Raw genomic sequence first — 24,034 nt, forward strand, 5'->3', positions numbered from 1 at the left:
AGGACTTACAGATATAAGGGGAACCTCAGTAGGATGCTTTTGCTGAATTGTTCTGTACTTGCTTCATTGCTTTGTGGATAGTTTCTGAAATATATAGATCCAATGGAGAGATTTGTTGACAAATTAGGCATAATACATTAGGCATGGTGATAACAAGTCAAAGATTCCCTTACTGTTGCCTAAATCTTTGATTTTCTGGTGGTAACCATATATGCTATAAGACATACCTGGGTAAATCCCCTCTTCTGTCTGCTATTTGTCAGCATTCACTATTTTAAAAACAAAGATATAGTGCAATTCCCTTTGAAGGCAATTGACGTGCACCATGCAACGGAGGACAGAATAGACCCCAAATCCCATGCCTCACCTCCGCTACATATCAGGGGGATGAAATTGCCAGGATCCTTAGATGATGGTTTCTAGTATGACAGTGCAGCAGCTTGCATTGAACAGGCTCTCCTAAGAAGAAATGCTATTTGGCTTGGTCCACAACGAAGTATTCTGCTTCCAGAAGAATTTTGTAAATCACTATGATCTTTGTGAAACTACCTACCTTAGGGTTTGTGGAAAAAGGACAAAAAAAAAAGTATTATGGACTTGTGCCAGCAAAACGGGGCAGGTTCAGGGCTCAGTACCCTTAGGCATAAAATATAAATTTCATATATTTAACAGAAGAAAAATACATTTAATATAGAAAACATGCTCTGAGGGGAATCCATCTTACCTCTTCAAGGTTCCGAAATTTGCAAAGTCACTGATGATACATTGTTTGTTCTTGCAGTGAATTATTTATGGAAAACATCTGTGTTATTTGCTTGCTCATTAGAACAATAGTGTGCCAGTTCTGTGCTTTGCTGCCACCCAAAATGAACTGTGTCCATCATTATGTCTGTTATTCCTTTAGAACCGATAGGTATTTGCATAATACTGCTAGAACTATAGATAATGAAGAAGTGGTGTAAAAAAAAGGGGTGGGGGGCGTGTTTCTCTTCCTACACTTCTTTATCTGCATGCTTCTTAACATATGTGTTTATGCATTTGATGTGTGGAGTATTTGCACCTTTCCAACATCTGGTCATTCATTCTATTAAAAATTGGAGACTGAAGTTAAAAAAAAAAAAAAATCACTGTTCTGAACCATTAGGGTTCAGTATGACCTGAAGTGAGCTGGTTTGATACTATTTGGACAAATCTCAGATACGCTAAGACATTTCCATATCCTGTAGAATGTTGAAAGTGTTAAAGAATTAATGATTCTGGCCTTTCAAAAGCCAGAACTGCTTTTTGAGTTTGCAGGCTCCAACAATAGCCCTAAGAGACTCTGATTTCCATATGACTAAAGATATGTCTCTGAACTCTCATGATGAATTTGAATATCACCATTTGCCCTCTTACTGATGAGTTGAACAGACAGATTCAGTTTAAAAATTAGGTCATTGCAGTGTACGCCTTTTCCTTTGAATGGTGTTTGGATACTGACTCTCCAGGATGATTACAATCTCTTAAGTTGTTTGCTCGTAGGAACTTCGTCCAGCCCTAGCTAGGATTTCCAGCATGCAAGAGAAATGGAATTCTGGAAGAAGTCCCAAAAACTTTGCATGGGAAGGGGGGTTCAATCCATATAAGCTGCTGTGGGAGACGGTGAGCAGCAAGTCCACTTTTTTCTGGTGATAATGCTATGCTGTCAAGCTCCAGAATTTCACCCATTTGTGACTGTTGCCCTTTTGAGACTTCTCTGAGGCAAACTAGCTAATTCAGGCAACGTCTGCATTGTTGCACTTGAATTGTGCCCCTTCAAGCAGTGCGGCCGTACCTGCCTCAAATGGCTTTGCCCTGAAACCTTGATTCAGAGCTAGAGCAGAGCGGCGAGAAGCAGTGCAGACACAGCTGCTGTCTTACGTCCTTCTTGTTTTCCCAAGGAGGGGTCCTTGCATTAAATAGGTGGATGTTCCACAAAGTATAAATTAAATAAGTGAAAGAAAGTGGAAAGGAGAAAACTGTATCAACTGACACAAGCTTCAAGTAGCTGAGTGAAAAAAATTGCTTATGGTGGTCAAAGTGATAAAAAAAAAAAAAAATCCTGGAAGGACCATCAGACCAGAGAATAGTCTACAAAGGGCGTCAGAAGGGCTCAAAGGTTAAATGAATGAATAAACACAGAAAGATACTTCAGAGCAGACTCTTCCTCTAGCAGAAGAGATATATACAATATCAACATAGACCTTGCCAGCTTCTTTGGCTTCTTCGCTTGGAAAAAAAACTACTTGTCTTTCACTCTTTACATGTGTGTTGAGATTTGGATGATTCGTAGGATTTAAATGAAACTGCACATGAAGGTCATAATGAAAACACAGAGTGTTCTCTAGTTTTATCTGATTTACCTGGAAAGACATTATATTCACTTGGTATGACATTGCTTTTCCACCACCTGCATTTTCCTATGTAGGTGGACTTATGTGGGTGTAATCACAGTTCAGAAATCCTAAAATAAACCCATAAGATAGCACATTTCCTTTCTTCCTTTAAATAGAAACATATCAGCTACAAAGCCCGATGAAAGTAAACAGCAGCTGAACATCGCATGATCTCCTGCTTTCTCTCATGCACGTCAATGTGCTATCAAAATGACATCTGTTAGCATATTTCTGTGGTGAAAATCCATGAAGAAAGAATTACACAGCACAGCTGCCTAAACTTTCAGAAGCTATTATAATAATGCCCTTAAGTTTTAGTTAGTGGAAGCATTATATACAGGAACAAATACTGTGTGATGAGTAGTGACTGCTATGTATTTTTTCCCCTGCTGGTACTTGCTTAATTTCATAATAGTTACACAGTGAACTAAATTTCATGTTGGACACACTTACTTTTCTTAAACAAACTTCCCTGTTTCTTCATTTTCTTCATTAGATGGTCATGTAGACTGTTCCTCAAGAAAAATATATTCGTATTCAGTTGTCTATTTCAGGTAAATGTTGCCCATTCTGCTTATTTTGGAGGTCTCTTTGAGTCCCCTTCCAAAGGCTTGGAGCATCATTTTGGATTGGTACTTGATTTTGTTGCTGTTGAGAAAGTAACTGCCAAAATATTAATAAACATTAAAATATTAATTTGTACTTCTGGGACACTACTGATCACTTTTATTGTCCACTGAGCAAATTTTCAAACCAAGTTCCTTGCACTTGCTCCTGTGGTGACTTCTGCGGTAGCAAGGATTTTCCCCACAACAGTCACAGATCATATGGTCTGATGTCGTCTTTCAGATCTCTCCAATCTGTTTATTTTTGTCACGGCAGTTGGAAAAGATAAGAGAAGAAAAGGGGTCAGTGAGATCTATGCTGAGATCATCATGCGTCCTGTGCTTGCCATATGCTTCTCTTATCTTATCTCTGAGAGCAGGTACAATATTTTTGTTGTGTTTGTTCACACTGGTGTCTGTCCTGTTATGGGGACTATTAAGGACTTGTGTTAGTAGTATTAATATTTGTGTAAAGTATCACACTATTAAAATGGCATCCTTGAATAGAACACAATTAAGATTCCCTGCCTACCTTTCTCAGCTTGGACTCTCCTGTGTAATCATGCTTGTGCACACATAGGTGAAGAGGTGCTGTTGGCTCAGACAGATGTTTTTAAAAGTGCCTGTTACTTAGCGATCAGTAACATAAACTATATGGATCTTTTCATATGTGTATAGACCACTAGTAGACAAGTAATCTAAAATAGCAGTTTTTTCTTTGTAGGAAAAACATCTGGTCAGTCTGTTAAATTACTGTATTTTTGCCTGGAAAGAGCTGTGAACCAAAGCGTGAACTGCTCGTAACAGGCATGAATAATACATAACTTGGAAAGCCTGGTAAATTCCAGTTTCCTGCATTATACCGTGTTATGTTTTAGTCTGGTTATGCAGTCTTGATAGAACAACATCTTGATGGAAGTCCGGGGTCAGCTTCTAATCAAGAAACTCTTACGGTCCATGAAGTTCGTGCTTGTTTTGCTTTTCCTTGCCATGAAAGACTTAATTTTGCCCCATATCCTGCTTCTGTTGACACTGTGAGTTGACTATTTGGATCCAGCAGGGCCTCTTGAATAGTGTGAAATGTGAAAACAGTGTAGTTCATAATGTGAAATATTTTATGAGCAAGGCTTTGCTTTGAGTTAGTTGCTTTCGTGAGATTACAATAGTAGACTGATACATCCAGTGGGGGCAAATGAAGGTTACTCTGAGAGCCTAGCACGCATTTATTCCTAGGATAGCCTATCGCTAACGGGAACTTTGTCTTCCCTCTGTAAAAAAAAAGTGTAATTCTCTAACTTTGGAGGGTTTGAAATAGTTGTCTTAGCATAGCAATCATATAATATTATACATGTAATTTTACCTTCCTTCTCCTTTTTAAGCAAAAGCAGAAAAACCCCAAGGTTGAGTGTTCTAATTTGTGTGTGCTGAGCTCACTGTTCTTTTCTATAATTAATTACCAAATGTTTGTGTCTGCAGAGTTGACAGTGAAACAACACCTCGCTACACACACATGCCTAACACTAATATTTTGTATGCACCTATTTCAGTAGCTTTGCAAAATAGTATCATTATTCTAAATGTCACATTGCCTATTGCAAAATGGAGTTTTCAAGCTTTTATGAATCCATTGTTTTATAGCTGGTTTGAAGAGAAGTCCTCGGTGAAAGCAAGCCACCTGGAGAATTTCATCATGAAAAATTCATTTGTTTTCCAAGTTACACGTGTGCAAAGAAAATGTCTTAAAAGTTGTTGTCTTAATAGGAACTGTATTTATAAATAGGCAGAAAGATCTTGATTAAAAAAAAAAAAAAGATGAAATTAAATTTGGACAGAAACCAAATATGGAAAAAATCTACCCAGAAAGAAATTTTCAAAAATAAGGACTTGATCCAGAACCTAGTGGAGTCAGTGGAAAATCTCTTCTTGACTTTGTTGCTTTTGCATTAGACCACAAGGCCTCATTCTGGCAACATCCTGAGTATGTGCTTGACGTTAAGTTCCAGACTAATCCCTCTGAAGCTACTATGCTAAAGTTAAGCATATGTTTAATATGCTTTACTTGTTCGAGACCTAAATAAATGGGCAAGAGGATAAAGCTGAACTCTCAGTGTGATTTCAATGATAGTTTTTGCTACTAGTGAAGTTAAAATAAAAGAGAGAATGTCTTTATTGTACAGGTGTAGTTATACCCTTTATGGTTAAAAAAAGAGCCATGTCAGGTCAAATATCGCTGGGAGATTTTTGGGAGAAGAATAAAACTGATAAGTATCATCCCTACCTGCTGGGCTAGTAGCCTGTGAGTTTTATATGCTCCTCTTTCCAGAGTTTTTTGCCTTTCATTGAGTGCAATCTTTAAGGATAATGTGGTAGTCTTCTGTCCCTTTGCCCTCACATTTCTACATTCCTATAATCTGAACACATTTTTTAGATTATTTTATGTTTTGCAACTATATTTCTCTTTTTCTTTATTGCTTAGTAGACAGCTGGAAAATATATACTGAAACATGCTTTTGGCAGTCATCACAGCTGTGATCATAAAAATTAAATTCGGGATGAAAGAGAAGGTTAAGTAAAATGCATGTAAAAAGAAAAAGAAACAGGAAACATGGCAAAGACTGGATTGCTAATATTTTATAAAACAATCCAAGCAGCCTTAAGATTGTCTTTTAATGCAAAAATATATTCATTTGCTAGAAAAGGATTTTCTTTCATGTTGTGTGATTAAATGAGAATGAATCACTGGATCATAAGGTGTAAGGATTTTAATAAAATCAGGGAATATTGGGTTGCTTCCTAAAGGGTTCAGTTTATATCTCCCTTGGAGTCATGTGGTTTGGAGTCAATTTTGTTTGTGAACTGTGCCAAATCGGTCCTTTTCATACATTTTTGAATATCTGCAAATGCTATTCCTTTAGTTAGGCGTAGAAGTATGTTTTAGATCTGAGAAGTTAGTGAACAGAACCGTGAAAAATATTTTCTTGACTTGGTGATGACCTCTGTAGGGCCCGAGTCTCTCCATGAGGGATGTGTGTGTGTGTTTGTGGGCGTATACATCTCACACACACACACACAAACACACACACACACGCACACACACACACTCACTCACTCACTCAAATGGGGATGTGCTTGCAAACACAGCCAGGAAAGGATTTTCCGCTCACACTGCTCAGTATTGTTTGACGAATTATTGACCTTGTCTTAGGAGATAATCAAATGTGTATTGGATCAGGCACCACATCTTTCCCCCTCTTTGACTGGAGTAATTAATTCTTAGGCTTCCTTTTCCCTTCATTGGGAAGCCTGATGTCCTTGAATGCTTCTCTCACAAATGTGTCCATAGCAGGCTGGTCCTCTGAGAGAAGGGCTGCAGGTGTAAGCAGAGGTGTAGTCCAAAGATTAAGGAAGAAAAGAAAGGGGAGTACTTCGAGAAAAAACAAAGATAAGAATGATCCATCAGTTCATCAAGAATGATTCTTCATTATCCTGTGTCTCTTCATAATGTGAGCTAGATCTAGATGGTAGGTAAAGTTGCAGCTCTCCAGAAATGAATGGGGAAGCCTGGTTCTGACATGAGCCCAGTAATGTACGGTGGTCAGCATCTCCAAGGACGGTGGTAAAAGAGCCAAATGGGAACCTTGAGCTCATTTCCATAATTTTATGTCGATCAGATGATTTGGTAAATAGTTAACCCTGTGTGTCTCTGTGTATTTTACAGACATATGCGTTTCTGGGACTTTATGGGTACCATGGCAATTTACTTTGTCTTTAAATTCTCATTTCCAGATAGGATTTTTGCACCGTTCTCCTACTTTTTTTATGAAGGAAATATTTGGGCAACTTTGGTACTTTTCTGTTTTGCTTTCAAGGGTTTTTTAGCCACCCGCCAGATTAGTTTATCTGAGCATTCAAGTGAAGGTTCGAGTTTAAAATTAATAAATGATTCTCTTTGTGTTCTTGTTCTGTCTAGCATTTTCCACTCAGGTTTCTGAGATGTGTCCTATTTATTCTCTTTGCTTCTCTATGTGAAGAGGCAATTGATGATGATGATTGAAAATGGGAAAAAAAGACAGATGTTAAACAGATGGTTCAAAGTCTTAGAATTCATACTACTTCTCTTCCACACATACAAAGTATTTTTGTGTCCTAGAACTATTTCTTAATAGTAATCTCCTAGAGATGTTGCTTAATTATAATAACAGGACAAAGAGAAATTTTCCTTCAAAATGGCTTTCCAGTAAAGGCTTCAGTTTTCATTTAAATTAATAGTTTCAATGAAGGGGTCTGCTTTCCATGGGATTTATTTTCTTCAGCTCAGAAAGCCCCAAATGCCTGAAACATCAAAAAAATATTGCTGTAGCGCTTTGCAGGAGATGCTTTTTGGCTGTTACGCTCTCCTCTGTGGGCTGGCTAGCTAGCTGCTTCATGGAGTCCATAGCTGTTAAGAATGATACACTAAGTATGAGAAATTCGTACATAATTTCAACCACCTGAGAATATTTAATATTTATTGATAAACAGAGGCACAAAATGCATGAAATTGGCTTTCTAAAAAGCGCTAGACCTTATATTCTTCTTCATTAAACCTCCCTAGCCATTTACACCTGCATAAAATTTATATAACATGCTATAAATCTGGAAGGTAGGCCACAGTTTTCCTCTTACTTTCACTGCTTCAATATTGGTCTGAATTACTGAAGTATGACAAAATATTTCAGTTGCTAGTGTCTTACTACCTTTTCTTTAAACATAAATGGCTATACAGGAGGCATTGGGAATATGCTCAGACTGAAGCTTGGTACCACTGATACCAGTAACAAAAGTCCTTCTGCTCTTTAATTAATGAAGGCATTTGCCCTTAGATAACAGACAAGAAAATGTATAATTTCACTAACACGATATTTCCTCCTGCATTGGCAAGAAAGGGCCTCTCATGTTCTGCTACTAACATGAAAGAGAAAAAATTTCAAGGGGAATGAAAGAGAGCACACAAAAATGGATTTGCTGTAGCTTTTTGTATTGCTCAGAGGAGGAAAAATAATTAGACAGTACCAGGAGGAGCTGCTCAGTTTCTGATCCTGCTCATGGTTGCACTTTGATGTACTTGGTGTAATGGAGGCATAGGTGATATAATTGGAGGACATAACTATTATTCAACCTTTTGTAAAGAACATGCCTTGTTATTTTTAAATAACCTTTCTGCTTGCCTGCATGTGGAAGAGTAAATCCTGGGTAGGTTTATTTTATATCAAATTGCACGAAGCTCTCTTGCCAATATGGAGCTCATTATAAAATTTCGAGTTGCCCAGCTGCTAGTTCACATGCTGCACTTTTAGCTGCCATTCAGAAACGGGATTGTGATTTCTGTTGTCCTTGACTGTAGACCATATGGCCAACAGTTACCTGGCTCTCTCTTCTCTTAATGCATGTCTGTCTGATTCCTCTTCAAAAGGCAAACCCAATGGAAACTCTGGGGAAAGCTGATGAGGATATCAAACTGTTATGTTTGTTCCCCATATGGGGAAAAAAGTCTGTCTGTTTTTAGGACACTAGGATGTGTGTCCCTGAGCAGACATAAAAGCTGTTACAAAGTTTTTGTGAAGCATTTGTTTCTATCTTAGGAAGGCTGTTCTGTGTCTCGCAGCTGGACAGCTGTTCTGTGGCTTGTGGTTTTGAGGTCAGTGTTCATTTTTTTTTCTTTTTTTTTTGTCTCAAGCGCCCTCATCTAAGCCCAAAACATCTCCTGAAAGCTTTTTGGCTCCACTCCTCTTTGCTATTGAGACAAAGAATTTGCCTGGTTCAGCCATTTGACATCATTATTCTTGAGTCAACAAGCTGTTACATGACTCACTCCTTCATCTTATGCATCAAGCTTGAATTTATTAGCCTTTGCATCAGTTTAGCTTCCTCTCCTTATGCTGCCTTACTAGGAATCGCCAACTTCTTTCATTTTTAATGTTTAAGATGATATGGGGGACTTTTTATAAAGAGTATCTATGTTTCAAACGTGTGTGAAGAGATAGACCCCTCCAAGCCTTCAGGTCTGCATTTCTAACTGAACTGGACATGAATCAATCATTAAGGTATGATTCCAATTTTAAGTAAAATTTTATATATAATTGAAAAACTCTGAAGACATATGTTGCAATGTTGTATAGCCAGGCTGTTCAGAAATGCAGTGTTGTTGAACTATAAATCTGGATCATTTTGATACCCATGTTACCTCTTTTTGTACTTCACGCCGACCAAATTTAATAGTTGTTGTCTCAAGAACAAATGCAATCAAGTTTTAGTGCTGGTTATCATATAGTGTTCATACCTTAAATGCAGAAACCTAAGAGAATATTAACTGCTAAAATCAGGCTGCAGTTGAAGTGGAGCAAGAGAAGAGATCACAGTAAGCCACTTCTTAATCTTGGCTTCATATAGCTTACTAGGTTTTTAAGCCCACAGTGCTGCTGCTGTTTGTTTCCTGAAAAAAATAGTTAACTTCTGAAAGGAGGGAGTCCTGAGTTTTTAAAATTCTTTTCCTTTGTGTCAAAAGTGTGATACTAAATTAATACTAGGAATAAAAGAAGCTACCTGGGTATTTCTTAATTCCTGAGGATACTGGCATAAATCAGGTCATTTATGTTCTGACATAAATGATGGCCTCTCTTAGTCACCACAAGCCAGCCTTTCATTTTTTCCAGAAAGGAGCAATTTAACAGCGTAACAAGCTTTTGCAGTTTGCCCACTCCTTTCTTCCTGTAATTGATTTTAAAAGGGCACGTTATAAATTTTTCTGTGAACTTCCTGGCCAATAATCACAGAAGCAAAGATCAGTAAATACTAGGGCTCATCTAAGTGAGGAAAGCTGAACAAATATGTCAAAGCGAAAGCCACTCTTATTCTGTAATGTGTTGTCTACGTGGGGGGCTTGTTACAGACATATATTTATGAGGAGATTTAGCCCTCTCCCTCTGTTAGCAATGGCCAGTGCACTGGAGCATCATCGAACTGAATCACAAGTCTGCAACGCCCACAGATTTTGTCACACCTTTGTGACAAAACAGTAGTGGAATAAAATAATGTTCCAGTGCCAAAAAAGGAGGAGGATCCGGTATGCGTAGCCTCAGTGGGGTCACAGGTGCCATTGTGATGCCTAAGAAAGACTCCTGGAAATCAAGGGAGGAAGTCTAAGGACAGTAAATGGGATTTTACTATAGCTACTCCTTTATCCTTAAGGACAAAGGACCCAGAATTATTATTTCCCAAGGACCCAGAATGTCCTCCTGATGGAAACTGCAACCTTTTTATGTGGTAAATAACTCTCCCTCAAGGAGAGAAAATATGAGGAGTTGTGGTCGAAGCAGATGGATGCTGCGAAGGCACTTCCCTTACACATGCATCACAGAGCCATGTGGCTCGGGCCCAAGGTGACACAGCCCTGAAAGCTGCCCCAGCTTGCTTTCTTCCCAGTGTGGCCTCCCAGCAGTACCAGGACATGACACCCCGGGCGAGGAATCGTGGCCTGACTTTACTCCTTGCTCCTTCTTCGCATTCGTTTTCTGCCCTGGGCACTGCTGCAGAAACGGTTCCCGCGCGCTCTGGCCTGCAAATCACCCAGCAGCGGCTGCTCCCAGCGCTTCGGTCCTCCTGGCCACCCGCTTGGCGCAGAGAAGCTGCACGGCAAAGTTGCGCTGGGCCTGTAGACTGCAAAAACTGCTGTGTCCGGCAAAAGAATCATTGTGGTCTTTTCCTTTATTTTTTATTTGCTTCCAGTGAAAAGGGAGAGCTACTTCTGTTTCTTTGCCATCTTTGTCTGGCATTTCTCTCTACCTCTTTGACTTTAGAGTCAGGGCTCTGGATAAAAATGGGCTATTCCACACTTTTGTTTCTTCCCTTCACAAAATCAGGATGAGAACTAAGGAGACCCCCAAGTCCCAAATGTGTCCCCTGCTGGTAACTGGCATTTGAACTAGTTTAGCTTTTGAAATTCCCCATATATTTATTTAATGCAAAAGGAATGGAATAGACCAACTCGGTGCTTTTAAACGACTGTGACAGCTGGCAGATTCTTGCATTGGTGAAATGAAAAAGCTGATTATATGTTTTGCCGAAGAGATAAAGCTTGTCAAATGAACTCGAGGAGGAACTATCATAAATATACATGTAAATTATATATAAACTTTCTCTTCATCAAAAGGCCTATTTTGATGATAAATTGAGGGATTAAAGAAGTATCTTTGCTCTATGTGCCAACCAAAACTGGAGGGATACAGTGGGCGTCTTAAAATGAAAATTCACTTGGTCACACAGAGTTATAAATAGAGAAGTTCACTATTTTCCTGAGCGCAGGGGCCAAGATGAATAGAAGCCCTTGTGCTCTGCAGCCAGTGTCCCAGGGGATACGTGGAGAGTTGCTCGTGTCATCTCTGAGCTCCCAGTGTCCTTCACAAAGGGTGTGTTTTGGGTCCTTTTTTTTCCTACCAGTGACAGCAAAAACCTGTCAGAGAAAGATGAAAGGGAGATGAAAAGACTGCGCTTGTTCCATATGCTGCCACTGACTGGTACGGGTGGATCAGGACAGGTCATTTAATGTTTTGTTTTCTCAGTAACCTCATCTTCAATGCTGAGCTAACAATACCTGCCGTTGTAAAAACATAATGAAATTTGATAAATGAAAAGTCCAATTGATTTTTCCTAGAGTATGAAAAATGCAATGTAAAACCAATCTGATTAATCTGGTTGTATAAATGGGTATTTGTTACTTCTAAAATTTTGATTTCTTTAAAATCTATTTGGAACTTCAAAGACTACTTTTTAACACATTTACATAATTTCTCATTTTTCTAAGAAGTCACGACTTTGTGTGTATCACATTTGGATGTTCCTTATTAAAATAAGGAGTTTGATTAAATAAGAAAATTTGATTTGCTTTACAACTTGTTGTAATTTAAATAATCATTAATTTGGATACATAGCACCATCAGTTCATTAATTTGGATACATGGCACCATCAGTTCATGTGCAGTAACAGAAATCTAGTAGAAAGAAAGCTGTATTCCGTCATCTATCAAAGTAAGTGGGCTTTACCCCAAACACCTAATTCAATGTAACTAATGCACCCTTTGGTGTGGGCACGAGATGCTGTGGGAAGATCAGTACTGGAAGTGCCAGGAAAGAGCTGTGCATGGAGATTCACGAAACAGAGCAGATGCTTTGCCCACTTCTTGTGGGAGGCTGTACCAAGTCCTGTAACTACTGGGCTGAGAGTGGGTTTTTCGAAATCTGAAGAAGGCATCAAGCCACACAGAACCTTTATGGTGGAAATGACAATCTTGAGCATGAGGTAATCTTTCTGGAGTATTTACTTTCCAAGTCAAGGATATAGGATCCTATTTTGAAGCCTAACTGACAGTCTTTATACTCAGTAGAATGGAGATCCCATCCGAATTTATAAACACGAAGGTCAGCAGAAACATAGCTGTTCTTCATGAGGTTTCACTCCTGGTTTAATACGCTGCACAGTGTTAGTTGTTAACTTTAATTTTAAGCAGTACTGTTCAAATAATAATGAAATTTTCCAGAAACAGTTTGGGACCAGTCTTGAATCATGGCCATGAAAAAAATATATGTGCTACTTTCTTTTCAAGCAGGAGTTTGCTAAAGGTTCCTTGAATTTCTGTTCCTCTTGTCATCTTCTCTGGGTGCTCTCTAGCAGTTAATGGCAAGAATGGGAAAGACAGGTTTTTTTAAAAGCCTTCACTGTTGATCCGTTTCTGCTTCCATTTAAGCCAGCTGTGAAACTTCTATTAGTTTCCCTTTCAGCAGGGTTAAACCAACACTGTGTCTTTGTAAATTCCAGCCTAATCTTGTGTGAGGCCTTTATAATCATATATTTATATATATTTAGAAACTAATACTGCATTGCAAATCTGTCTTTTAACACTGTGTTCACATGAGTCATAGAGATCTGCATTTCCATTGAAATATTGTTAAGGCAGGTTGCCTACATTTAGTTTCCAGTGTGATAGAAATCTAGATTTTCTAACTCTCTCACACTTTCTTATCTCACCTCCTCATTTATTCCTTCTTTCCCTCTCTCATTTTTTTCATATTCAAAGGAGAAATCCATTTTATAATCCTTAGACTGCCATGTAGTCTCTGGAGAATTTCTTCCTCTTTGAACTACTGACAAAGTTGTGGAGCATATGAAAGTCCCCAAACACATTTAGATTAATGAATTTCTTGGCAGCAGGAGTTCTGGGATTTTCAGTACTGTGTATCTACAAGAACATTTTACTGGTTTCCATGTTTAAAAATGACAAGCAACTGTAAGTAATCAAAAACACGAAGTCTATTACAGAATCATTGCTTGCTTTTCCATAAGAAAAAATACAGGAAAATAGAAGAAAGACTATTTTTTAAGGGTATTTCAGGCTTGTTTGCAAAACAGTTCATTAAACACTTAAGCTTTCCAGCAGTTATTTTTTCTTTCGTATGGCTATGACTTCCGTGACTGAACTATTATGCATTTTAAAGGTAACTACTTAATGTTAGAGCATGCCTAGTGAAATGACACTGTCTTGATTCATAGACCTAGACTATGACATTACTTAGACTCATAGTATATAATTAGTAGCTACTAAACTTTTTGTACCTATATTTTAGAAAATTACTGTCTTTACAAATCAAATGTGTTTTAACATGCTTTTGAATTTAACGGGAGAGATGCAGCCTGACCTGAAAATGGCAGTGGTTAGTTACCTTTAATTGAACAATCTGCCTAGTATTAATCACGTTCATTCTGTTTCTAGGAAACTGCAGAAGACCTTAGCTGACAGTAACTGCAGAAGCGAATAGTTACATTTCACTATGTTTGCCAGTTTGTCACCAGAAAAGCAACATTTTAAAATACTTTTTCCTCAATCATTTATCAACTTATAATGTTCTATTGAGTCAATCTAGGAGGATGTAATAGCCTTTTAAAAGTGATAATGATGCATTGGCGTATACTTCACCAGAGGAATTAAGATATTTAAAGACTTGATTGTTGCGTTTAATTTCTTGTGACTTGCCCCAGAAGATGTTAGTATCCACCCATTCATTTGTCGTCCCAGACCTTTTCTAGCAATGAGCCATTTTGATGGGAAAGGGGAATCAGAATTTGAGCTGAGCTGCCTCAGTTTTCCTTTTAGTTGATGATAATATTACTGTATTTTATGTGTATAATGATGGATTTACATGGCATATAGGGTTTTCTTGAATAACTCTAACAGAATTTCTAATGATAGGTGATACTATATTTTCTTTACAGTTGAGGAGAATGAGTCACAAAGACTTCAAACTCCTCCTTTCAGCAGTAGGTTTTGCTCTGAGTGATTCCAATCTTTAGGTATACCCAGCCTAGACTGAATATGTAGGCGGCTGCGACTGGGCATTTGAACTCAGAACGCTGACAGTCACATCCCATCCTTGAAAATCTGTGTTCAAGAGGAAAAGCCACACAAACCGTGGGGCTTTGTGTGGACCTGGGAAAAGATGCCGTTTTGTTCTGAACCCTCTACAAAGTATTATTGCCCAATTTTTCCCGTCTCTTTTCCGTATTGCCTCTTTCCCCTCAGTTAGGATCCCCTCCTTTGGGGAGCTTCCAGGGGCTTGGGAGATTGGCCAACACTGACAGGGAAGCAACAAATTCATCTACATAGCTCCTGACTTACAACCAACAGAACAGCTACATTGGGGACTTATCTGCAGCAGTCTGAAGATCCCTGTGGGTCAGTCTGCTGTTAAGCTGTGTTGTGTGGTAGAAATGGATTTTGTTGATCCCTCAGTATCAGGGTTGAAATTATATGTAAACATTTATAAATGTCATCTTCATTATTATACAAAACAAACGCTTTTGCTATTGTGAATGAGAGATTATCTTTTAGAAAGGTATTATTAGAAAATTGATAGCGGTACTTAAATAAGAATTTTAAATATTAAAGCAACAGAAATGTTCCTTTCTGTTTATCATATCTTGGACCCTGGAAATCCATTAAAACTTTTCATTTTTGGTATGTGTGTGGGTCAAATAAACAAGAAAAAACAGTTTATCTTCATGCTTCTCCCTCAAAACCACCTTCAGTTCTCTGCAGTGAAACAGGAGCACTTCTAATGGTTTGGAGGAACTATTAAAAAAAAATTACATTTGCATCCAATTGAAATTTAGAGTCTTTTCGTAAAAAATACATTCTATGAGCAAAGTACAATTAGAGAATCCTGCAAGGGGTGTTTAAGATCTGCATTAAATGACTCATGAAGGGTTAATGGGAAGAGCAGCTATTCCTCTTGCTAAGTAGCAACAGGGACAAAAGGCTGTGTTCTCCATGGGATGGGCTGTTTTCCAGAGAAGCCTGAAGCTTTTCAAAGAGGTCTGGCAGGAGCTGTTGAATGATTAAACCCTGAAACCCATAAGGTGGGAAGTAGTCTGTCAGGTGTCATGCTTTTAGATTGACCAAAGCGGACGTAAGGACCAGACGATTGGCATCCTCGGCACTTGAGATGTCCGTGTTAGTCCATGCAGTGGAGGACAAGGAATCGATTCCTTCAGAAGCAAGAGTGGGCCTGGCGTGCTGACTGCAATACAACTGCACTACGGATTCAGTCACTAAAACGCAGGCCGTTGGTCTTGCTCAACTCAGCCTAACAGTGCAATAGGTGTTTCCTGTTGGCCTCAGTTAGTCTGCCCTCTGGCTTAGACATTATTGTCCTGGAGAAAAAGATGATTGGAGAGGATGTAGGTAAAAACAGCTCACAAAAGGATTTTCCAGAAGGTACATCCTGAGTTGCAGATTTCACTCTAGCGTGAAAGACAGAAATGCGAATGCAGATTAAGGGCTTCATTAACAGCAAAATCGTATCAGTGGATATTAGCCTGTGGATGCTCCCTCGGCTTTTTCAGTACTGTGGTGATAACTAATGGCTTTAGCAGCATTGTGTCCTTTTCCAGAACGGACACCCATGACTTTGCTCATGGTGGGCAGGGACAACTAAAAATGAGCGAGCTGCTAAGTCCCCTGCAGACTGCTTGTAGCATGAATTTGTTTCTGCTGAAATAAACAGTATAAATGCAGTTTGTTTCCTGTGGAGCAGCTGCAAAGCTTAGATGTGAAAGGCTCTTTTTCTCCATTGTTCTTTCAGAGGTATAGGGTAGTGCTGAGAGGAGGAAGAGTTTTCCTATAATGATAGCATACAGTCTGCTGTACATTGAGAAGGAACAAGGAACCGTATATTTCTTTGGTTGCTGTGGCTAGAGGTAAGAAAATAGGAAGCACTGGGGAATTGGTGGAGGACAGGTTCCTACATCAGGTTCCACCTCGCCTCTTTTTCAGCAAGCAGAAGCAGATACTTCAGAGAAATGTGTAAGAAAATGCCCTTGGGGGCTAAAATATGAATACTAAGTTAAGCTTTAAAGCAACTTTGTTATTCAGCACTCTGTTATCTTTCCTTTTTATTTCTTTTGCATTCACTTTTGGTTTAGTTTTCCAACTTTTATTGTTAGCAAAACTTGGAGTTCTGCTAACAAAGAAGTCGTTCTTTGATGATTGATTTCACAGTTCACGTTATGTGTAGTTTTTTTTTTTTTTATCTGTCCAAAAATTATCATTGTTTCCTTTCACTGAATGTTACCTTCTCTTATTCTGTGGTATAGAGAAATATTACATTCCAGACTGATTCTCCCATGCCACAACATATGGAATATGTAAATGTTCCCTTTTATAATTCTTCTTTCTAAGGAAAATAGGACTGATCTGTTTAGTCTCTTTTCATAGGAGATTTTTTCCGTATTACCAGTGACTCTCCTTACCTCTTCCTGAACTCCTTTTAGCTCTTAATACCCTGTTGAGATGGGCCAATAGTACTGCAGTTATGCTATAGATGAGGCTGTGCTCTTGGTTCGCTGTAGACTTTGTGCTTATTTTCACAAACTCTTTTAAACACTGCTAATGTGTCTTTGCGGCAGGGGGTAAGTAGTACCTAATGGGAAACATATTTCTATTCCTTTATTTGTAAAATGTAAATTCCTGTAAATTCCTTCTTGTAAAACTCAAGTGGGAAGGAAAGGTGATTACACCCGATGATTAGACCTCTAGTGTACCCTGGTATTAACAGATAGGAAGAAATAGTTAATAGAAGCTCAATACCAAAACAGCAAATGGAGGATTTTAGTCACAATGATGGAACTGTTTATATTGGATAAAATGGATGACTGAAACAAAAAAGCCTTTTAACTTACCTGTCAAAAATACCAGAGACTAATTCACACGTACAAAAACATCTCAGCTGGAGGGAAAACAGTCATGGTATAAATAGCACTGTCTGCCAGCATGTTATCACTGGATTAAGGTTAACAAGCACAGACGGAGGAGTCATAAGCAGATATGGCTATGTGCTTGCTTAACAATTATTTAGGCCTTGTTCGTGTTGCACTCCTCCTGGCTTGGATTTGCCCCGTGATGGTCCCAAAGACTATCCCAAAGCATATTCAAAGCTATGCAAAGCATGTCATTAGCATCATGTTTGATTAAAGCTTTTCTAACAGAAAAATTCCATCTAAAACAGAAGTTGTTAAGAAAGGAGGGCTACAACCCAGAAAACAGCTGTGTTCTTTGTTTTAGTTAGATGACAGTCCTGTTAACTGCATTGCGATATTTACACTTACACCAATGCACCTCTGGGATTAGGGCCCAGAATGTTGACTTTTTAAAAGATATGTCCCGCGCACCTCTAGAAGGCTTCTCTCGTGTGTTCTTTACATCTAGGGACATGACAAGGTGAGTAAGGAGCATTTGGGAGTATTGGAGTGCTTGTTTCCAGTCAAGTATGAACTTCCCCTTTTACGAGTTAGGTTACTGCACTTGCTTCATGAAGTCTGAGCTGAATATCCAAAGCAACTGCTGCATAACAGCTTGCAGATCACTGGGAGCAGCAGCCGTTTGTTGAGGGTGTTTTGGCAATTGCAGTTTAATGCGTCTGTAGTGGGATAAGCTTAACCTAACCTTGGAGAGAACATTAAAAATGAGCATCAGTTTGTATATTTACAAGCTTCCTAAACAAGACTCCTCTTATAATATTGAGGCAACGGTTACATTAGAAACCAACAGTGTTAATGTTAATAGCACTGCTTAGCATTTGTTTTGATATACTCTGTTTTCATGTGGTATCTTTCCCCTGCCTTTGGCAAATAGCTGAATAAAAATGAGTGTTCGTTTAGCTGGCGTTTCTAAATCTGCTTCTCTGAAAGAGACTTGCAGCTCCCTTGGGAGACTGTGACCAGTCAGAGTAATAGCGATGGCCGCGTCTGTGGTGCGTGGCGTGATGCAGCCCTTGCGTTGCTGTCGTGTGTTATTCTAAGACGTGTTCTCCCTTTTTTGTCGCAGGGGAGCCAGAATTTAAATATGTTGGGAATATGCATGGGAATGAAGCTGTTGGAAGGGAATTGCTCATCTTCTTGGCTCAGTACCTGTGTAATGAATACCAGAAAGGAAACGAAACTATTATCAACTTGATCCACAGCACACGTATTCACATCATGCCATCTTTGAATCCAGACGGCTTTGAGAAGGCAGCATCCCAGGTTTGTAAGGCTACTGGTAATAAGGATAGTTATCGATGTCTACATCAGCCTTAGGATCAGAATGGAACTTGAACGGACAATTTTACAAATACATGAACTTTCACCAGTGTTGTGGTGGTTGTCAGATGGAACAACGTAACTGCCGTATTTTCTAACAGGACCGTAGCCTTGTTCTATTTAACGACGCAGGTTATGTACTTAGGCTAGTACCACAAATGGTTTTCAACAAAAAGCCATTTCTATTTTAAATGAATTCACTGTATTTTAAAATATTATAATTTTTTCCCACATACACTCTTTCATCTAAATCCACTGACCAAAATGCCTCTGAAACAAGTATCATATTACTAATTGTATTATTTATACGTCATGTTTGAAACATGGCAGAAAGGGATGTTTCCACTAAAAATATTCTCATGTAAATGCCTTTATGCGTTTCCTTCACATCCATGAAAACAAGCCAACTTTGTGAGCAATTTTTTAAAAATAAAAAAATTGATTTTAAGTCTGAGGCATGAGATACTTTTAATTAAGCTGTTATTCAGAAAAATTTAACATGTTATTTAGGGTGAAAAGCCAATCAAGAAAAGTGTGACATGTTACTGTATAGTTAGAAAATAGAGGCCAAATAGGACTTTGTTATGTAGGGTTTTTAATATGTATTATGTTGTATGTAAAAATGTTGAACTTTTCTATGCAGCTGTTTATTATTAAATAATTCACATTTTATTAAGCTGCTTATTAAACTGATTCTCATTAAATCTCTTTTTTTTTCAAAAAACAGAACTGTTTTAAAACATAGTCAATATTATGTCTCCCTCTAGTGGCATTAAAGCAAAAGCTGTCCTTAAATTGGTGCAGTATTTTACTTGTTTGAAATCTCTTGTCTATACTGATTCTAATTTAGAATTTGAGAGAACCTTTTGCGCTTGAGTCAAGGTATACTTGCTTTTACAGAACTGCCTTATAAAATTGCATATAATTTGTAATACAATTTTGCTTTTGTGCCGCTCTTGTTCTAATTTAGTGATATATTGATCTTATACACAGTGTTTGACAGTATTAAAACCAAAAATCAAACCAAACCTACTTTACAGAGTACTGAAAGCTAGAGACAGCCTAGAGAAAACTAGGCACTTAGAGGGACTGAAGGCATTTCCTTGATTCAAGACAAAACCTCCCTTAGAGAACTAGCTTAAAGATTATGCAAAAATTCTCATCACATCTCTGTCCCACACCATCATTTCACTGAACAAAGCTGACAAACACCATAAAAATGAAAAGCTCAGGAAAACAAAGATTAAGATCCTTCTTTACCCTGAAATTACTTAAAAGAACTTTGACCTAAGTGCAAATGTTCCTTGCAGCTGGTTATTAAATCTACAGCTGCTCTCAGGCTCACTAAAATGTGGTCTGTAAATCATGACTGCAGGCAGAAGGCAAAGGGGAAAAGCCAAGTCCTGGGGGAAGAGTCAGCAGGCATAAACTGGGCAGGCACTGGAAAACCTGATGTTTCTGGTGATTTTGCCCACCCTCCGTCCAGATCTGCTGCTACGCGAATGATCCTCTGCTCCAAGACTGACAGTGACATAGAGGCTGGTTTGGTTCCTGCAGAGCTCTAGAAAGAAATATGGGTGACTCAGCTGTTCGTGCTTCAGAAGTTTTTACTGCCATATGGTCCCTTCTTCTTCTTCTCAAGAACATGAGAAGTGAAATCATGATTTGAATTTACATAGGTATCTCGTAAAGCTTGATGTGTAAGTTCCTGAATCTACTGATGTCCCTTCCCTTCCCTTTCTGTTTCTTTCCTCATTCAGCCCGGTGAACTTAAAGACTGGTTTGTTGGTCGGAGTAATGCCCAAGGAATAGATCTAAACCGAAATTTTCCTGACCTTGATAGAATAGTCTATGTTAATGAGAAAGAAGGTGGCCCAAACAATCACCTGCTGAAAAACATGAAAAAAGCTGTAGACCAGAATCCTAAGGTAAGTAGTGACTGTGTATCAGGTCACTTAAAAGCCTATCCTATTTTTTGCAAGCAGACACAAAGCAGGTTCTAGGAGCTGTATGTATGGTCTTTACATGAGTCAAGTTCTTGTAAATATTTTGTTTATTTTGTTACTTTAAATTTATCCATCTGATGTTTCTTACTGTCCTTTTCAAAGTTTCTGTAGTAAACCCTTTTGATCCATATTGGTTAATCCTTAGAAATTTCCTCATTCAAACATGTTTTATTTTTAAGGCCAGAGATTGTGTTGCCATCTCCCTTGGTTTAAAAATATTTTTGCAGATATTCTGCATTTTACCACTGCCAGAACTTCACTTGTGTGTTTTGCTTAAGTACACTGCTGGCCAGATATCTGTTCTCACATATAACACATGTAGTTTTGTTAAGCCTAAGCCTTCAATATGCAAGTTTTTCACATCTGGAAGGATTTTTACCTTCTTGTGTTTTCCACAGCAGGAGGTTCTAGAGGTTACAATGTTGTGACTGCAGTCTCATAGGGTTGTAGTTGTAGCTTTAACAGCCATATTCTGGCCTCAAATTCTAATTATTAAATGAAATAATTTTACTTCCAGTGCAGAGAATAGAGTGCATCGTACAAACAATGATTTTAAATTTATTTTACAAATTTAAATTTGCCATACTTTTTTTTTAATTTAACGGAAAAAAGTCCAGCATTGAGATTTCTTTTTCCATGGTATCATTCTGAACTAATTTACACCAGTTTTAGACAGCTATGAAACTACTTAGACTGGTTCCATCACAGAGGACTGTTCTAGTTCTCTCTGAAGCCAAAATAAGATTGCTCTTCATTTAAATGGCTTGCACAATATATGTGATCAGAATTAAGCCCCAAATCCATAATTATATAAGCTTCTACATTGAATACTGCACATACTATTTTGTTGTAGCTTGCTCCTGAAACAAAAGGTGTGATTCACTGGATTATGGATATTCCCTTCGTGCTCTCTGCCAATCTTCACGGAGGAGACCTCGTTGCAAACTATCCTTACGATGAGACTCGGAGTGGTATGTAGTACGAGTTAACAGGAAATAGTAGGAGATCTAAATTATATTCTATATTTATTTCACTGCTACCTAAGATCCATTTTGTAAATGTTATGTCACTGCATTATAATGAATTATTCTAGCATATTACTCATTAATTACTTACACTTTTAAAGCTCATCACTGTATGACTATGTTTTCTAGTTTTTTTCTGTAGAGTTACATCACAAAAGTGATGTAATACCTGAGGGAATCGTGGTCCCTCATATATGCAGTCAAGGCAACTTAGATCTAAAATTAGTGAAGGCTGTTTTTACCCTCTTGACTGAAGCAAGGGACTTGTATCTAGGCCTGTCTGTATGATCTAAGGTTTCTCTACTGGTACCTTTAAATAGCGAATTTCTGAAAGTGATAATATGCTAATAGAAACATTATCATTGTTTCTGCTTTCTCAGTATTGCTCATTTATTAAAAAAAAAAAAAAAAGGTTTGCACTGTGGCAGAGTTATCATTTAGCACACAGCAATTTTAAACTTTGTTGTTTCTGCCATGAGGAGATGTTCATGTGACTGAAAGGGATGTGATCTGATGGTGGTGTTTGTGATTGTCTTTTTTCAGTCTGCTTTCACACAGTTTAATGGCAAATTCTTTTACTATCAGATCCCTTAGGCAGAGACCATTTTGTATGTACTGTATGTTCTCTTATAAAATATCCAAAGCCTCGAATAGTTCAGTTATTTTTGTATATTTTGAAATTTTTATAATACCTATTAAGGCTGATATCAATAGTCACATTGATAATGGGGCAACCTGGTACAGGCAATTGATTAAATATTAGGGGAATATTACTGTTATTAAAATAGCGCTGCATTAATTTGTGGTGCTGTAAGACACTTACTTCTGTGTGGAGCATTTCCAGTCACAGACCTGCTGTACAGCGTTCGTAGTCTAGGCTGTGACACCAGTCTGTTTGACTGCCCTGCTAACATCCCTGCTTGCTGGACTTGTTGTTTCCCCTAGGCAGTGCTCACGAATACAGCTCCTGCCCTGATGATGCCATTTTTCAAAGCCTGGCTCGCAGTTACTCTTCTTTTAACCCCGCTATGTCTGACGCGAACAGGCCACCGTGCCGTAAAAATGATGATGACAGCAGCTTTGTGGATGGAACAACAAATGGTGGTGCGTGGTACAGTGTCCCAGGAGGTGAGTCCCGCTGCAGGGCCTTTCAGTGTCTCTGCTGATTGCTTTAAGCTTGAGTTTTCACCTGTTTAATTGCAGACTGCTATGTCACAAGGTTATCCACAATTTTTGGTGTGTTTAAGGCTAGATCAAAGATTGATCACTCACCACAGTACATGAATAGAATCCCATAAAGCTGATCATGATGCCAGTTTAAAATATTCCTCTTTTACTGCTTTTTCGATAATGTTTCTCCATTCAGGGTTCAGGTTATTACAAATGTGTTTAACAGCGGGCCGGTGATCGCTATGTTAACGTGATGAGAGCTAAGTAAAAAATAAAAAATCTCATAGCAAAACCTGATAAGAGATAGCAGGCTACTAACTGTTCATTATAACCTCAATAATGAAAGCCTCCAGCCTTGAAAGATGGTGAGGGGCCTGGTTCAGCAGCGCTGCAGACAATGGGAGCTTTGATTTCAATGGGAACAAAATCCAGCCATGAAGATACTTGCATCTTTATACTTCCTGGCTTAATTAGGGCTTGATGCACACCAATACCATTGTTTGCTTTCATCTTAATACTCAAATAACAGTCTCTGAATGAATTTTACATATTTATCTGTGCGCAAAATGAGTAGGAATCTCCCAAAGTCTTAGCCTAAGTGATAGCCTAACTCTGCTCTGTTACAGTAAAGGGGGTTTTACTACCACCTTTGAAAGGAACACAATAAAGCCAATACCAGGAGCTTAGGAACAGAACAAGTAATGGTAGTGCTCACAGAGGCAGCAATTATCTGTTTATTTTTATAGTTGTTATCCCCAGGCTTCACAGAGGCAGTGCACTTCCTCTGCTGTGGTACTACTGAGCTGGGTATGAGGCAAAATTTCAACATTCCTGAACATGACTGAAAAGCAAAAATTTCCCTTTGTGTGAAGCTTTCAATGGACTTCAATTTGGAATCATTAAAAAACTCTTGAAAAACTGAGTTTGCATGGTTTGAAAAAAAAAGAATATAAATAAAATATTGAAAGCTTTAGTAGTTAAAATTAGTTTCATTTCAGTCCAAAAATTATCTTAATAAAATGTTAAATGTTAACTGTAAAAGCATGGATATAATTTTTTCATTTTTTTTCCTCAGGAAAATGATATCAAAATCAGTATTTCCATTGTTCTGATGACATCTTTTGATTCTGATCAGACTGCACATGCCAAT

At 38.2% G+C, this 24,034-nt stretch overlaps 1 protein-coding gene across 1 annotated transcript in view; it reads left to right on the plus strand.

Moving 5' to 3' along the window:
- The window catches only part of CPE (carboxypeptidase E), a 61,600-nt gene that overhangs the window by 23,737 nt on the left and 13,829 nt on the right, over window positions 1-24,034 (plus strand). Inside the window, exons 2-5 of the mRNA XM_064510935.1 lie at window positions 18,430-18,626; window positions 20,444-20,611; window positions 21,543-21,660; window positions 22,660-22,842. Of these exons, the coding sequence (XP_064367005.1) occupies window positions 18,430-18,626; window positions 20,444-20,611; window positions 21,543-21,660; window positions 22,660-22,842 (666 nt within the window). The remainder of the gene's footprint in view (window positions 1-18,429; window positions 18,627-20,443; window positions 20,612-21,542; window positions 21,661-22,659; window positions 22,843-24,034) is intronic.

This window comes from Dromaius novaehollandiae, chromosome 4 (assembly GCF_036370855.1).
Source record: "Dromaius novaehollandiae isolate bDroNov1 chromosome 4, bDroNov1.hap1, whole genome shotgun sequence".
Lineage (NCBI taxonomy): Eukaryota > Metazoa > Chordata > Aves > Casuariiformes > Dromaiidae > Dromaius > Dromaius novaehollandiae.